The following is an 18274-nucleotide window of genomic DNA, read 5'->3' on the forward strand; positions in this document are numbered from 1 at the left end:
AAAACAAAAACAAAAAAAATTTATTACTTTTAAATTGTATAATTGTTTAAATTACATGAAATTGAGTTCTGAAATTGTGCTAAGTCAGCGTTCTAGCTTATAGTGAGCTGCATAATTATTTTGAAGGCCCGTCCTAGTGCACATATTAATGTAAGTAGGTGCCTCCAAGTATACACCCAATCATGTAAAAAATAGTAATATATTTCACATAAAATCGAAATAAATAAAGTATTAAGCAAAAAAAAATAAAATTATAAATGCAAATTTGCGCCCGTCAACTTTTAGCTCATTTGTATGCAAACCCATCCCGATCTACAATTTCCGTTCCAACTTACTTTTGCGCAAGTCACACATTCTTATCACTTGAGCTGATAAGCGAAACGATGAAACGATAAAAAAGCTTGATTTTTATCAACAATGCGCTGTGACATATGGTAAACAAACCTCTGAAGCAAATGTATGTATGTAATGCACGTAAGCGCTGCCCAGTAGTAGTAGTTCATCGTGAATTCCTGATTTTAATTCGTTTTACTTAATCCGATAAACGCTTGTGAATTTATACAACTATGTACGTGCATGCATACATGTCTTCGAATATTTATTATATTTTAATTTTAATTTTTTTTTTGGTATTGTTTCAAAATCATTTACTTTACCAGACTTCTCTTTTTCATTCCTAAACAGCTGCCGCCCGCGCTCGAAATCAGCTTATATGAAAATGTGCTTGAATGCCGAGTTGGTAGTGAAGAGAGAGCGTTTTGAATGTAAAATTTATAAAAGCTTAGCCACACGTCGCAGAGATATACAATAATATGCTAATTATTCGCATTATAACACCCTACACACAGCAGTGTGAGGCATAAGCATTCCAGGTAGCATCACGCGTCATACAAAAAAACGAACATTGGTGCTGTTTTTCATGGGAATTAATTATAAAATGTGTGATACTCGTATTTATTTTAAGAAGATCTTAAACCCTTCTTTAATATCTTCTTAAATAAGTATAAATATCTTCTTAAAATAAAAAATTTATAATTCCCATGAAAAACTTGAATAACTCAGCCAAATTTCGACTTCTAGGTAGGTAGTTAGGGTGGCTGTCGCAATGACACACTTAGACCATTCATAGGTCCATTGTGATACCACTGGTACTTATCCTTACCCTATGGGATCCTTTTCAAACCATTCGGTAGCGTTGTACCGGTTCGAGCAAGTTCATCTGCCTTGCAGTTCCTTGCTATGTTCCTGTGGCTTAGCACCAAAATAAGGTGTACTTTGTAGTATTTTGATACGTCATTTAGAAGTTTATAACATTCTATGACTTTTTTTGACTGTAGACTTCTAAGATATCACTGGAAAGCATTTCCTCGCCCATACATTTTCTTTACGTCGCAAATATCAGCGCGCCTGCGTTGCGTTGATTCCTAAATATAATTTAATATATCTCTGGTACATTTAAAAATTCCGTTGGAAAACAGCAACTTTTTTTTTTGGTTAGGTACCCTTATATATGTTACAAGTACATATCGGCGTCTTATGGAGAAAATTTGAAAGCCCGCTTTTCCTAAACATATCTACAAGTATTTTAGATGCGACCGCCGTAGCCGCTTGGGTTGGTTCGTGACTACCATTCGGAAGTGCATAAGTGTGAATCTCTGAAACATTAAATTATAGAAAAAGTGTTTTCTAATAGCGGTGTGTTTTCGCCGCTCGACAGCCAATGGCGACGCTCCGGGTGTACTTCTGCCATGTAAAAAAAAATAAATAAATAATTGGCGCTTACACCCTCGTATTCGTCTTGACGTTGCTCCACAAAAGAAGTGACCTATAGTTTTAAGCCGATTTCGAACGGCAGATAGTTTTTAAGAGGCGCTTTTTAATGGCAGAAATACCTACACATTCCTCATAAAAAGCATTTTGGGTATGCAGTTTTAAAGTCCATTGAATTTTGGCATAACAAAGTGAACGTTTGAAGTGGCTCAAAAATCGCGATGAATTTTGAATTTTTGTTTTTTTTTTTGCTGATGCTGTTAAGTATTTTCTTCCGAAATTTTTTATATACAATATCATATAAGAAAACACCCAGCACTGTCATAAAAACGATGAGAATTTGTTCGAAAGTTCATAACTCAAAAACTGCTGTCCCGAATTTTATTTTTTTTTTCACCATTAAAAAGCTTAAGCGTTGTAGATGGTCTGTGTGTAACACTTAGTTTAGCAGTGTTGTCATATGTTTGCATTGAAGAAGCAATTTAATAAAAAATGAGCGTAGGTATTACTACATGGATATTTTTACGAAAAATCTAGTTCAAAAACATTTTTTTGACAGTGTTGCCACTTTAATTTTATTGCAAAACTAGCAATTTATCATATATTTCATTTGATTATTAAGATATAGGTATCAAATAAAAGGTGTTTAAACAGGCTTTAATAAAAACTAGTTTTTGCTGATGCTGCCACTTTGTTTTTTGGAAATTAAAAAATTGTTAACAAAAATATAATAGAAATAAAATGTTGCTAATGAAAGCTGTTCTAACAAGTTTTAATAACATAAGTGTTTTGCTGGTGTTGCCACCTATTGCTTTGGAAATTAATAATTTGATTACAAATATATGATTGTAAAAAAATACTTATCAAAAAAAGGTATTAAAAAGGCTTTAATAGAAAAGAGTTCTTCGCTGGTGTTGCCACCTAAATGCTTTGAAATTAATAAGTGGACTACAAAAATATAATTGTAAAGAAATACATATCAAAAAAAGGTATTATAAAAGGCTTTAATAAAAACTATTTTTTGCTGATGTTGCCACTTTGTTTTTTTAATAAAATAAGTGTTTTGCTGGTGTTGCCACATACTGCTTTGGAAATTAATAATTTGATTACAAATATATACTTATCAAAAAAAGGTATTAAAAAAGGCTTCAATAAAAAAGAATTCTTCGCTGGTGTTGCCAATTAAATGCTTTGAAATTATATTAATAAGTGGACTACAAAAATATAATTGTAATACAATACATATAAAAAAAAGTATTAACAAAGGCTTTAATAAAAACTAGTTTTTGCTGATGTTGCCACTTTTTTTTTGAAAATTAAAAATGTGTTTACCAAAATATAATAGAAATAAAATTTTTCTAATGAAAGCTGTTCTAACAAGTTTTAATAAAATAAGTGTTTTGCTGGTGTTGCCACCTATTGCTTTGGAAATTAATAATTTGATTACAAATATATGATTGTAAAAAAATACTTATCAAAAAAAGGTATTAAAAAAGGCTTTAATAAAAAAGAATTCTTCGCTGGTGTTGCCACCTAAATGCTTTGAAATTAATAAGTGGACTACAAAAATATAATTGTAAAACAATACATATAAACAAAAGTATTAACAAAGGCTTTAATAAAAACTATTTTTTGCTGATGTTGCCACTTTTTTTTTGAAATTAAAAATGTGTTTACCAAAATATAATAGAAATAAAATGTTTCAAATGAAAGCTGTTCTAACAAGTTTTAATAAAATAAATGTTTTGCTGGTGTTGCCACCTATTGGTTTGGAAATTAAAAAATTGACTACAAATACATATATAATTGTAACAAAATATGTATAAAGTGAAAGGTATTAAAACCGTCTTAAACAAAAAGTTTGTTTGCTGGTGTTGCCACCTAGTGGTTTGGAAATTAATAAACTCACTACAAAAATAGAATTGTAGAAAAATATGTATTAAAAGAAAGATATTAAAACAGGCTTTAATAAATAAATATTTTTTGCTGGTGTTGCCACCTATTGCTTTAGAAATTAATAAACTCACTACAAAAATAGAATTGTAGAAAAATATGTATTAAAAGAAAGGTATTAAAACAGGCTTTAATAAATAAATATTTTTTGCTGGTGTTGCCACCTATTGCTTTAGAAATGAATAAATTTATTACAAAAATAGAATTGTAGAAAAATATATATCAAAATAAAGGTATTGAAACCGGCTTAGATAAAAAATTTGTTTGCTGGTGTTGCCACCTAATGGTTGGGAAATTAATAAACTCACTACAAAAATAGAATTGTAGAAAAATATGTATCAAAAGAAAGGTATTAAAACAGGCTTTAATAAAGAAATATTTTTGCTGGTGTTGCCACCTATTGCTTTAGAAATGAGTAAATTTATTACAAAAATAGAATTGTACAAATATATGTATCAAAAGAAAGGTATTAAAGCAGGCCTAAATAAACAAATATTTTTTACTGGTGTTGCCACTTATTGCTTTGGATATGAATTAATTGATTAAATATGTTTTTCGAATGGCGCTGTCATATATTTTTTTAATTAAAAAATTATTGGTATTGCCCTATAGCATAAGTACGTATGTAAATCAATATTAAAAAATATAAACTAAAAACAAACATTATTTGGCTTTCACTTTCAAAAATTTAATGCTAAGTGTTTTATAAGTGTTAAATACTTTAATCGGTTTATTTGATGCGCAAGCAAAGCGGACACCAGTTAGTGCAATAAGTTAAAAATTTCATAACAAAAAGCAAAAAAAAAAGCACATAAATGAAGTTAACCCAATCATAAATTTGAATAGCGTAGCGCATCATGACCACATCTTATGCCAACAGGAATTATTCAACATCAACACACACACATACACACGCATACACCTTGAGGCACTTGTCGCTCGCAACGTAAACTACGCCAGAATTCAATGTGATGAAAACAACAAAAACAAAAGACCAAAACATGTTTCATTCACGCTGTAGTTACCGCTCGGGGATCATTAAGCGCGCATTGCTTCTGCTAACCGCCGCTCGATCGGATCGTATTTTGTTTTCTACAGTTCACTTTTGTTGTTGGCGTTGTGAGGCGGGCGCACACAAAGCAAAACTAATTAAAAGTGTACACGAAACTATAGAAACAACAATAACAAACAAAACTAATCTAAATTACCAAATGCTAAATAAACACAACTAAGCACAGAAAAAACCAAAATTACAAAGTGCATAGGCTGATTTAAATAAGAAAAAAAGTTTTGCATAAAGTGGTTTTAGCATTTGCCACGCACTTGAAAGTAAACTCGAAATTGTGAATTTTAGTATTTAATGCCTGCACGTCTACACGTGGACGTACATATACACATACATATGTACATGGATATTTGCTAAACTTTGCAGCAAAGAACGCTAAAGCATCTGTTTACCTGTTTGTTTGTGTGTGAGCACGTGAGATTATCGAAGTTCAATATTAAGTAAGCACTTTCGCCTGTCAAAAATTGATAATACACAAACCTTGCACTCTCATAAGCAATGGTAGATCGGGAAATGTAACGGGTGTTTTTGTTATGCGCATAAGATTTTGGTTGAGAATGTCTTCAATGACAGCTGCATAAATATAGGCCTGTTTTTGAACTATTTTTTCAGCATAAATGCTGGGTAACTTCGCTGGCAATTTGCCGAGCAAAAATAGTGTTTACCAATTGTGGGAAAACTACTTCCAAATTTCACGACCCGAGCACCCCACTTACAGAGCACTTCGTCCAAATTGCGTTGCTCTACAATACTTCGATTTCTCTATTCAACCAAATGAATAATGCAAAACCCATTCTTTGCGTACCGAAAAAGAATTGACCGTAGCAGAAGTGAGTGTTGTACTGAATCCAAATTTGTTGAATGAACTCGGCCACTACGAGTATTTGAAAGATTTTGTGTGAAGATGCTTATCAGTGCCGACTGAAACAAGAGTTGAAGCAATTAGGCCACCTGTGATCGGTGAATGGACTGCAGAGCATTGGAAGTTGAACCGGATTTTTACTCTCATATTAACTTCAACGACATATCTCACTCACTTTTCTGTCTTAACGAGTTCGTAACCAAGCAAAATTGTTACACTTCAGTGAAGCCAATACTCAAGAGACTTTCGGGACATCATAACATTCTAAAAATGTCGCGTTATTGAATAGAATTATAATTTTTTTAAAGCCTGTTTTATCAAAAAAACAAAAAACAAAAACAAAATATATATATAAACATTAAAAAAATTATTATTAAAAATTATATATATATTTTTTTGTTTGTTTTGGTTTTGTTTTTTTTTTTTGATAAAACAGGCTTTAAACAAAATTTTTTTTTTCCAGTAACACATAAATTAGTTATTTTGAAATTTATTCAGCGGTCGAAATTTTGATATAGAGTTTTTTAAGCACTTTTCTAACTTTTTTTTAAGGGGTTACATGGGTTTCGTTGGTTCAAAAAATCGATTTATTTTTTTTTTGCTTATTAATTTCTACAACTTCTCAGAAATATTATCCTAAATTTTCAAGTCGATCCGAATAATAGTTTCGGAGATACAGTCTTTGGAAGGTGTGCGCTCCAATCCACTTTTATTGTTACTCAAAACTTTAAACGCGTTTTTCTCGGAACCGTGTTTTCAAAGTCGATTGTCAAATGTTCTCGAAAACTACTCAACCGATTTTGATGAATGAACGAAACGTTTGACCGAAGGATTTTTTTTTTTCAATTACAACTATTTAAAAAAAACAAAATGTCAAGCAAAATTGACCAAAATTTTCCTTTTTTTGCTTTTTCTTCGTTCAAGCTCGAGTTTATCGTCTTAATTAAAGCACTAATTTTTGTTTTTTAATTTTTGATGAGCCTGTCAGGAGTTATGCTGACAACGCGGACGCACCTTTTTTTCGAGGAGTCACCGAAAATGATGTCACAATGGAGGAATTTTAATTTTTGTTTTTTGAAAATTTCAGAAATTATTCTTTAAATATGTATCTATAAGACAGAAAAAAGTTTGAATTAAATATATAATTTTTTACATAGAAAAAAAAAATATTGAAAATAGGCCTTTTTTTACCCGACGAAACCCATGTAACCCCTTAAGTATATTTTATCGAATAATTTAAAAAAAAGTTAGAAAAGTGCTTAAAAAAACTATATATAAAAATTTTCACCACTAAATAAATTTCACAATTACAAATTTTTTTTTAAATGTTTTCAGCGAGATTTTTTAGAAATTTCAAACTTTTTTGCCTGACGACTAATCGCTGCACAAACGCATTGCCAAATCAAATATTCAATATAAATGGTAGTTATTATCTATAACTGTTTATAGATATTTTTTAAATATCAATTCAAATTAGAGATAAAAAAGTTGTAATAAAAAAAGTACATTTTCAGATTTTTCTGTTTCGAAAAATTACGCAGGACAAACGTAAATTTTTGACGGAATAAAAGAAATCCATTATTTTTGTATCAACTTTTTTTTGCAAATGGTTTAAAATTGTTTCATAGTCGACCATTAGCTCCTGGGCGATGCTACGACTACTAACACGTCGATCAACTCTTTCTGTGATTCTATCGACGTTTTCGACATTGTCGACATTTTTTACATTATCGACATTTTGTTTAACATCAAAAATGCCTAAATGGAATCGACGAAACCAAAATTGCACGTCATTACCTGTTACAGTATCGGCACCATTCACAATTTCAGCGGCCTGGCTTGCATTCTCGCCTTTATCAAAGAAAAGTATCGCCTTTTGATCCATACTTTACAGCCATTTCCCCTGAAAATAATGGATTTCTTTTTCCCCAACCTAATATTAAAATATACTTAACGGGATATTGCGAAAAAAGTCATTTTCGTATGTTCATCTTAACCCAGTTTTCATGCCTGAATCTTTATTTTTTAAATGGTGATTTTTTTGATATTTTCTTATTTTTAACACCTGCAAACCAAACTTATCGATACTATTGCTTTCTAGACCCTTTGCACGCGATTTATATGTATGTGGCGCCATCTGTGTGTGTCAGATATTTAACGTAATTTTAGTCGAGCATTTTTAAATAGTAAGCATATATCATTTAATGGAAGATTGAGAAAATTACCCCTGTTAAGGCTAGATAAACCTAGATGTTCAACAACAATCTCACATAAATCAAAAAAGGTCACTGTTTTCGCAAGCTCTAGCGAAGCGATAACCCCTAGTGAGGATGGAAAGCAGAGCCAAAGCAATTTAATCGCTGGATGATAGCGCAGGATTTGCACCATTTGCTTAAATACCACAAATTTTTTTAACTAAATGAGTTAAATTGCTGGCCAATTCACTGACTTGCTTGTAATTTATTTGAATAAAAAAATGATGTAGCTCTTAAAGGCATCCCCTTTACACATACTTATATGCATACCAGGTGCTTCCCATAGCCTCGCTCGCGTATAAAATTAAATGGTGGTGGTGGTGGCGGTGGAGGATTTATCTGAGTGACACAGCCCTGACCCAATTAGCACAAAAAATACCATTTTGATACATCACTTGTAGAACTCTATGTCGTGGAGCACCCAGTCTTGGGCACTCACATATGTAGATAGTGAAAGAAAACATTATTGACATCAAATAGTATACAAAAACAATTTTTTTGTGACATATTTTTTGTAGTAGTGTGGCATTTTTTAAAATAAGCGTCTTAAAAAAAAAGATAGGTGGCTTTTCAACAGGATTTTGGCTCTTCAGGACATCTGAAACGAAAAAGTTACACTGATTATTATTCTGTAGGCTTGCCATTCTAGTAGTTGCTACTTTCGTTTCTTTTCAGCCCTTACTTTCCATACTACAGTCTGATTTCCACCCGAAAAACATACCTTTTTTTCAAAAGTCCGCCATTTTGTTATTTTTCAAAAAAAAAAAAAATTGCCATTGTAGCAAAAAAAATATGTCAAAAAAAAAATGTTTTTGTATACTATTTGATGTCAGTAATAACATACGATAAAATCAAAACGATCCCATTTAATTTTCTTAAAAAAAAATTCCTAAAAAATATCTATAAAAAATGAGTATTTGATCAGACTACTACCTTACTTTCAGCTTCTAAATCTATCGTTGTACTGGCACCCCATCATAATGGCATGGTTTCACAAAGGCCAATGGTCGGTAATTCTAAATATGTCTGCTCGTGGCTTTCTTAACAACTTCACAGTTCTAGATTTGTTGAAATTGGGCCACATTTGCTTAGTTATTTTGCAGGTATCCGCGTTGGTCCATCTGTCAACGGCCGGCTTCTGGAAGAGCGTGAATATCTCCCTTATGCGCAGCCTCTTTTTACCGCTTCGGGTTGGTTATAGGATGCCTCCTTCTTGCCAGTTCATCAGCTTTCTCATTTCCTTCTATGTTCCTATGGCTAGGTACCCGGATACCCAACGTGTGATGTCTGCCGTGCGCGCTAAAGCATTGAGTTCTTCTTTCCAAATGCCTGACGATTTTTGAATTCGTTGTAGGTAACTTTAAAGCTAAGATGGCTGCTTGATTATCTGAAAAAATACATGCTTCCGATAGTTGTTGTGGGTGGTTTCTAATTATCTGCAAGCTTTCACGAGCACCTCTGCTGAAAGATACTACTCCAATTCCCCAGGCGAAAAGACTTGGAAGCTTCGAAGTCTTTCGAATATACACCGGCGCCGACGCCGCAGTCCATCTTGGATCCGTCAAAATTAAGTGAAGTGGTATTCTCTTTGAATTCAGATCCCATTCTTTTCGCATGGGGAACTTTACATTAAAATCTATCACAAGTCCAGGGTAGCGGTAGTAAAATCTGATGAATTGCTAGTAAGGCCTTGTCTGTCTAAAATAACGTTATGACCATACAAACTGGCATTCCAAAAAACACCTTCTTTTATTCTGAAGGCAGTATTTATTGAAAGGCGGTCGTAAAATGAAATACTTAATGTATTTAACACATAACGGCATTAAATTTTTGAATGTAAAAACTTGAAATTTTTTTATTTTAACGTACTTTTTATTAGAAAAAATTCTAATACTTTTGGAAATAAAAGTAAATGACAACTCCACTAAACTAAAGCTTTATTCATTCTTTTGAACACATTTAGATATCTGTACCCAACCTCTAATGGGATTTTGTTATTAATTAAAGCTTTTAAATAAAATTAGATGGCAAAGCCTTTCAAAAATATTATTGGTGTAAAGCTATTAAATTCATGTGTATACATAGATATAGTAAATATATAATCTTCTTCTTGACTGGGTGAAGAGGATGGGTCCATGTGTAGAAGTCCACGCAAGTGGAGTTCCTAATCGCCATTCACTTGGGAGGGGTCAGGACGATTCTTCTGCACGCGGTCCAAGCAGCTCAACTTCCGTGCTTCGCCCAAGTATTCTCTGGGTAGGGTAATAGTTGTATGGCTTCGGCTAAGGCCTTTATGCACTGCGACCAGATTGATCTATTGTGCGCCCCTAATTACTTAATTATAATTACTTAGTATACCGAGGAATCGAAGCAGCTCCTTAAGAGGGAGCAATTGTAGGTCTTCCCCTTCTAGTAGGTACGAGCCCAAAATTCTGTGTCTCATGTGGCCTAATGCCTCACTTTTGGTGATTAAGTGTTTCATAGACTCCTTTTCATCACAGCAGAAACTGCATGATCTTGTACTACTGTACATATTCGATGACTCTTTGGGCCCATTCCAATCGACGAGGCTTGTCCGCAGGCAACAATCTTTGCGTCAGTCGAATCTTATATGGGAATAAATGCAAATCAATGCAGATAATTCGTTGTAAAGTGGTCCGAGCAATGCCCAACTGCTGAGAACGGCTGTTTTGGCATGTCCTTGGCGACGTCTCAACACTGGCCCGTACAAGAGCAATATTCTCATCCGATCGCCTTGGTCGGTTTTGATTTGGCCTCTTTGGATTAGAAAGAGCATCACCAGTCGAAAACCTTTCGTACAAACGTTTAATGGTGTTCTTAGAAGGAGCACTTTTCACATTATTTAATTTTTTATACGCACGTTGAGTTTTCACAATTGACTTCTTTTGTTGAATGTAAATTTCAACAATTTGGGAGCGTTTGCGTGGCGTGTACTGTTCCATGGTAAAAATCTGCTTTCAACGCGGTATGTCATTAAGCGATCTGACGTCTCTGTCAAAAGATACAGGGTTGCCGCCAGATGGGTCCGTCGAATATGGGAAACCCTGTAGATAATCCTCAAAGTGTTTATTATAGGCAAAGTGACCTGTAAGTGCTCCATAGAGTAATCAGAGATCCTTTTTATCTAGGGTTAGAGCATATGTTGCTCTGTTGGCATTGAAGTTCAACAACTTTTTGAAGTGTTTAAGGCCCCTTGTGTCGTTCCAGTGTTCCCTGATTTTAGTTTGGATCCATTTTTTGGTTTCCTGTTTTGTATTATCTTTGCTAAAGCCGATAAATGGGGTTGACCCTATAAATAGCCCTTCTGTCCCTTTTTTGGCATAAAAGTATGCCTTCTCGTTTCCATCCGCTGGGTAACTTAAGCACATCCGTTCGAGTATGAGCTACTGTGAGAAGGTGAAACAACCCAGGTTATTTGGTTGTGCGTTGGTCTTGGGACCCGCCACGTAAAAATTGTATATAAATGTATATCATTTTTATAATTAATATATTTTTGTAATCAATTTCTTTATTTCCCAAAAAAAAAACAAATAGGTGTCAAACACCAGCTTTCATTTTATTTCATATAAGCTTGTTTACCCTTACCAATACCTTAATATTCTTGTGAAATTTGGGAAAAGTTGCTATTTTTGCAATAAAATTCACCTGGCAACGCTAACTTTTTTTTTTAATTTTTTTCAATAAATTGTTCTGCAAAATATTTGGCTTGACGTTTGTTTGATAAATAACCTTTTTTTAAACACAAACAAGTGGCCACACTGGGTCAAAATGAGTGCTACACGCAAATCATTTGCGGATCCATAGGTTTTTCAACGGTGTAAATAACTTCACAGTCGGAGCGGTACTTTTTGACTGATGCGCTTTCGAAGAAAGAAATCTACGTTTATACATTTATACGCAGATATGTATGTGTATGTGTAGAGATGTATGTTTATAAAGAGATTTTAGCGGGAATAAAATTTGAGATTAGAATTATGAGCATAGAAGTGCTTAAGTTTTGCTCGCTAAAGTGATTTACCAATTCATTTAATTTATTACGGCTGCTTTGCTTGTTTTTATATACATTGTTTCTGTAATGTACATGCATTTTTGTATATATGTGTGTCTAACCTTGTTATATTATTTTTGTTAATTTCTTGGCATATCATTAAATACATTGCATACATATGTACATACCCGCTGCTTGTCTACTACTTATCATTTAGATACTTGAGATACCCAGGAAACCCGTTTCGTTATTTGTCTACACTAACAACATTTAAGGGGGGATTCTACTGTAAAAATCAAATTTTTATGGATTTTGTTTTCATACTTGTATTAATTTATTTAGTAAAAAAAAGTTTAGGGTTACATAAACACAGGTCTTGAGTGTACAAAAAAATTTTTTTAATTTATTTTCATTTCAAAATGGCAGCTGTACAGCCGCTCCCCCGAAACGCCTTTTGAAATCTGCCCACACTGTCGCGCATTTAAAAAAAATCTGAAATGAAAAAAACCAAATTTTTTCTATTATATATCAATATTTTTAGTTGTTAAGCCTATTACTTGCAAAAAAAAAATTTTTTTGTAAAATTTTTGAAGTTTTTTAAAAAATCGACATTTTTTTGTTGTCATTTTGTTATTAAAAAAGGGGTTATAAATAATAAATTTTTTCCCACCATAGCTTTAAAAACTAGTAAATATTGTTAAAAATATACTATCAAAGTTTGAGCTTGATATGTTAATTTTTCACGGAGCTGTGATGTGGGCAATTTTGAAAACGTGGTTTCGAGAAAAACACGCATATGACCGTAAACCGCTCGAGCGCTCAGTTTATACCTGCTTTGCTAAAATTTTTATAACTTGAAAACTATTCAAGATTTCTTTTTAAGATTTTCATGGAACATTCTGGAGTTGTTTCTGAGTATGTTTCAACAAAAAGTAAAAAATCGATTTTTTTTAAGTTTTACAGTAGAGTCCCCCCTTAAAAGAGGTTTCGGCACGTAAGTTTTGTTGGGCGCTACATGTGTACACACATCGTACATATTTACATTGATTATTATGCCAACAAGTCTAGTTGGCCGGCCGACACTTTAGTCAACATGTGGGTGGAATTTTTATTAGTGATACCCTTTGCGCCCATAATGAACTAATTTTATTTTTCGTGTGAATTTATGGGTTTTAATTTGTATTTTGTTTTTGTGAAACCGCCTGTTTGTGGTAATTTGTTTCCGATTTATTGCTACTGAATCACAGCGTATGGCTCTATGCACTGCCCTACATCGCGTACTAAAAGTAGCGTTGCTATATATACTGAAAATTTAGAACCTTTTGCCAGACGTCAAATCGACTTGCATCGGACAGGTATCATTAGCGGGCTCTTGGAAAGTAATTATATACAGCATATTTTACTGCATTTAAAAACGAACTTTGCGAAAATGTGTCTATTGGTGGTAGCACAAAAAAAAGTTTTTCCAGCCAATGATTCGGATTAAGAAAACTTTAAAGTATCCCTTTTGAATTGCATTAAAATAATTATAATTGGTTTTTTTTTTGTTTAATTTTCATTGAAATAATATCTTTTTAAATAACAAAAATTCTTTCTAAAAATAAAAAATAAAAAAAAATTAAAAAAGTTTATTTCTACCAAAAAAATAAAAATTTTTGTGTCTGAAAAGATAAAAATAATTAGTTTTATTTCTATGCTTATTCAGGTTTCGCCACTCAATAATTTTACCTAAAGAGTTTAGTTTTTACTTGCTTAAAAATAATAATTTTTGTTTCTATGTTAATTCAGCTTTCGCCACTCAATTATTTTACCTAAGGAGTTTAGTTTTTATTTATTTACGAAAATATGTTAAAAATTTTAGCAAATTTCGTCGTTCATAAAGTTTTGAATTCCGTAACAAAATTATTAATATGAAATTTATTTATTAATTTTTTCACAGATCCTGAGAAATGATCCGCTCTAATGTAATGCTAACCACACTACTGCTGGGCTTGCTGCTGTTTAATGCCCAGGTGGATGGTAAAGAATATATGCGCTGTCAATTAGCGCGCGAACTTTTGGAAAAATATGGAATCAACAAAACTTTTCTCTCTAACTGTAAGTACTTTATGTAATTATCAATGCTACGAGGTGGGCCAATTTAGTTCCGTGAATATGGTCTATAAAAAGCAAGCAAACTAAGTTATGCCCGGATTTCTTTGCACTATTTTTGATGACAAAGAGCGTCATTATAGTAAAAACACTCACTATTTTAGACCAGTTGGATATGAAAGTTAGGCAAAATAATTAAATGGCAAAATTTTATTAACAACCTTCACAGCAGTCTCCCTCAAACTTCATTTACTTGTGGCTTTATTGGCAAATAACTTTGAACCAGAACTTTGCCCCAAATTTTCTTAGAAATTGCCCCACCTCGTAGCTAAAATAAACACTAACACAACTAAAAAACACAAAAACAATGTCCTATTCGACAGGGATATGCTTGATTGAGCACGAAAGCAACAGGAATACCAAAGTGGTGAAAACAAATCCAAATGGCAGCGCCAGTTATGGACTCTTCCAAATCAGCAGCAAGGATTGGTGTCGCGTTAATCGCAAAGGTGGCATTTGTGATAAAAAGTGTGAAGGTGAAATGCATTTTTAATACTAAAAGTTAGAGACAGAATTATAAAATCAGCCCATATTGACAAGTTTTGACTATCTATTTGTTTATTTTTTAATTGCAGCTATTTTATTTTTATTTTTTTAATATATAATTCATTCTACAAGGTGGCGCAAAATTAATCACCCTATTGGAAGGTTTATAATTTTTGCAAATGGCGTCATACGTCAATCATATTTGATACTTGTGAACTAGACAGTTCCAGCATAGGAACAGACAAGCAATGGAGCGCAAAATATTTTTTTTTTTTTTAATTTAATAAAAAAGTTATTCAGAAACAAAAGTGGATGATATTAATTTCGCGCCACCTTGTATAACGAAGATCAGATTATTGCAAGCTTCAGACTTGGTACAAAATTCTAAATTTCTTAACTATAATTAAATTCTAAATTTCTTAACTATAAAAGCGGGTACGCAATTTATGCTCATTAAATTTTAGTGTACAAAAGTGCAAATTTGAATTAACTAAAAAACTCGTTGATATTTAATTTTTTTTTCACTGACGGAGCATTCGTTATAAGAAGAAAATTTGATACAGCATCAAGGAAAAAAGTTATCAGAAATCAACTAGGATTTTGAGCCACTTCAAACTTGCACTTTATCAGGCTCAAATTAAATAGGCTATGAAAATGCATACCCAAAAGTGTTCTAAAAAATTGAGATTTTCACAAATTGGATGAATGCTTAAAAATTTTGGTCAAAGGTTGAAATTAGGATTTATAATTTTGAAAAAAAAAATAACAATTAATATAAATTTGAAAAAAACATATATTTGTATAAAAAAAAATTAATATTAATTTGAAAAAAAAAATATATTTTTATAAAAAAAACTTAATATTAAATTGAAAAACGAATAAATGTCTAAAAAATTGAGTTTCGATGAAATTGGATGAATGTTTAAAAATTTTGGTCAAAGGTTGAAATAAAGCTTTAAAATTAAAAAAAAAACATTTTTTATAAAACAACATAACTAGTATCAGTTTGAAAAAAAAAAAATATTTTCATAACAAAAATAATTAAATTAAGTTGAAAAAAAAATTGTATAAAAAAGAAATTGTCTAAAAACTTGATATAATGATAAAAATTGGATGAATGTTTAAAACTTTTGGTCAAAAGTTGAAATTAGAATTTATAATTAAAAAAAAAAATAATTAAGCTTCATTTCAAAAATTATATATTTCTATAAAAAAAAGAAAATTTTGAAAAAAAAAAAATAAAGAAACATATTTAATATTAATTAGAAAAAATATATATTTTAGTAAAAAAAATAACTAATATTATTTGGAAAAAAATGTATAAAAAAATTAGCAAAAAAGTTGAGACTTTCATGAAAATTAGATGGTTGTTTAAAAATTTCGGTCAAAGGGTGAAAATGGATTCATAATTTGAAAAGAAAAGTTTTATAAAAAAAGTAATTAATATTAATTTGAGAAAAAAATTGTCTAAAAAATTGAGATTTTGATAAAAATTAGATGAATGTTAAAAAACTTTTGGTCAAAGGTTGAAATAAGGATTTAAAATTTAAAAAAAAAGTAAAAAAAAAATAATTAATATCAATTTGAAAAAAAAAACATATTTTCATAAAACAAAAATAATTAAATTAATTTGAAAAAAAAAATTTATAACACAAAATTGTCTAAAAAATTTAAAAAATTAAAAAAAAAAATATTTTTTATAAAAAACATATTTAATATTAATTTGAAAAAAAAAATATTTTTTATAAAAAACATATTTAATATTAATTTGAAAAAATATATATTTTTGTAGAAAACAATAACTAATATTTATTGAAAGAAAAAAAAGTTTATAAAAAAATTAACGAGTAATTATAGTTAATTAAATTAATTATTTAATAATTTTGGTCAAAGGTTGAAACTGGATTTATAATTTGAGAAAAAATAATTTTTTATAAAAAAAATAATTAATATTAATTTGAAAAAAAATTGTCTAAAAGATTGAGATTTTAATGAAAATTGGATGAATATTAAAAATTTTTGGTCAAAGGTTGAAATAAGGATTTAAAATTTTGCAAAAAATTGTTAAAAAAAAAATTAATATTAATTTGAGACAAAATATATTTTTATAAAGAAATAATTAATATTGATTTGAAAAAAATTATTATAAAAAAACTAATTTTCTTATAAAATTCAGATTTTGATGAAAATTTGTTTAATGTGCAAAAATTTTTGTCAAATGATGAAATTAGGATACATAAATTTGAATTTTTTTTTAATAATTTATATAAAATTATATATTAATTAAAAAAAATTAATAAAAATAATTATAAAAAAATAATTAATATTCACTTGATAAAAAATAAAATAAAAAAAAAATAGTTTAATTAATTTGAAAAAAAAAAAACTTTTTATAAAAAAATAATTAAAATTAATTTGAAAACTATATATTTTTATAAAAAAAATAATTAATTCAATTAAAAAAAAACAATTTATTAAAAAAGATTGTCTAAAAAATTGAGATTTTGATCAAAATTTGATGAATGTTAAAAAATTTTAGTCAAAGGTTGAAATTGGGATTTATAATTTAAAAAAATTAAATTTTTTATAAGAAAAAACTAATTAATATAAATTGGCAAAAATATACTTTTATAAAAAAAAACTTAAATTAATTATAAAAGAAAATTTATTAAAACAAAAATTGATCAAAAACTTGAGATTTTGATGAAAATTCGATGAATGTTTTGTTCAAAAGTTGAAATTAGGATTTATCATATAATTAAAAAAAAAAATTGTATACAAAAATAATCCATATTAATTGGAAAAAATATATGTGTATTGGTATGAAAATAATAATTCACACTAATTTGAAAAAAAAAGATTTTATAAAAAAAATAATTAATAACAATCCGAAGAAAAGTATAGTCAAAACTTATCAATATGCAGCGACGCCACTCACTATTGCTATAGGCGATAAATATATGAGTACTAATTTTGAATTCATTTCCAGACTTCCTAGATGATAACATCGCCGATGATGTGGCTTGCGCGAAAATGATCTTTGAACGTGCGGGCTTTAAGAACTGGTCCGGGTGGAAGGCATCCTGTCGCAATACGCAGAATTTACCAAATCTGGGCTTGGCGTGCAATATACAGACAGTGAGAGCGAGTCGAACATTGAGAGTTGATCAGAAGCCTAATTATTATAATATATTTAATATCAAATAGGTATAGTCGATAGCGGAGCAGAGGGCAGATTAGTAGTTTTGTTTTGTTACAGCAAAGTGCTCGAGCGTACGTAGGCACATACACACATAAATGCCTACATGCAAATCTATTATGTGCATATGTACGCCTCATTTAAGGCCAGTACGTCGGCCTACACATTTACATACTTATGAACTATGAACTACTATTGGCAAAGCTACTTACTGATTCAAGACAAAAACAAAAAAAAAAACGCAAGAATTTGAAAACATAAGCAATAAAAATAAAATAGTACTCCTAAGGCAAATCATCGCCGCAAACACTTTTCGTTTGCGTTTGATTTTTTGCCGCCAAAATGTGTCTGAAAAAAATTGGAATCTTAAATGTTTTATCTTCTATGAATTAGCCGACTTTAAGTATTTTTTTATGCTTTGTGTGCCTTATCAAAGCTACCCATACATATGCAATGAAAAGATGTGAGCAGCATGAGGCGGGGGGGCTCATAAGCAAAAAACCTGAGGAAAGTGAGAAATTTA

The 18274-nt window shown here is 30.5% G+C and overlaps 2 protein-coding genes across 3 annotated transcripts in view; one reads left to right on the plus strand and one right to left on the minus strand.

The window, feature by feature from the left end:
• The window catches only part of LOC129243384 (uncharacterized), a 99703-nt gene that overhangs the window by 34686 nt on the left and 46743 nt on the right, over window positions 1-18274 (minus strand). The gene's annotated exons all lie outside the window — the stretch shown is intronic.
• Window positions 4750-18115, plus strand: LOC129243385 (lysozyme c-1). Of its 2 annotated transcripts, XM_054880359.1 has the most exons (5): window positions 4750-5229; window positions 13855-14012; window positions 14390-14542; window positions 17542-17690; window positions 17760-18115. In XM_054880359.1, exons 2-5 carry the CDS (start codon window positions 13865-13867, stop codon window positions 17763-17765), a joined length of 456 nt encoding a protein of 151 aa, XP_054736334.1. In that variant the 5' UTR covers window positions 4750-5229; window positions 13855-13864; the 3' UTR covers window positions 17766-18115. The 2 variants fall into 2 exon arrangements, with proteins under 2 accessions (XP_054736334.1, XP_054736333.1); XM_054880358.1 differs by having other exon boundaries at window positions 17542-18115.

This window comes from Anastrepha obliqua, chromosome 4 (genome assembly GCF_027943255.1).
Source record: "Anastrepha obliqua isolate idAnaObli1 chromosome 4, idAnaObli1_1.0, whole genome shotgun sequence".
NCBI lineage: Eukaryota > Metazoa > Arthropoda > Insecta > Diptera > Tephritidae > Anastrepha > Anastrepha obliqua.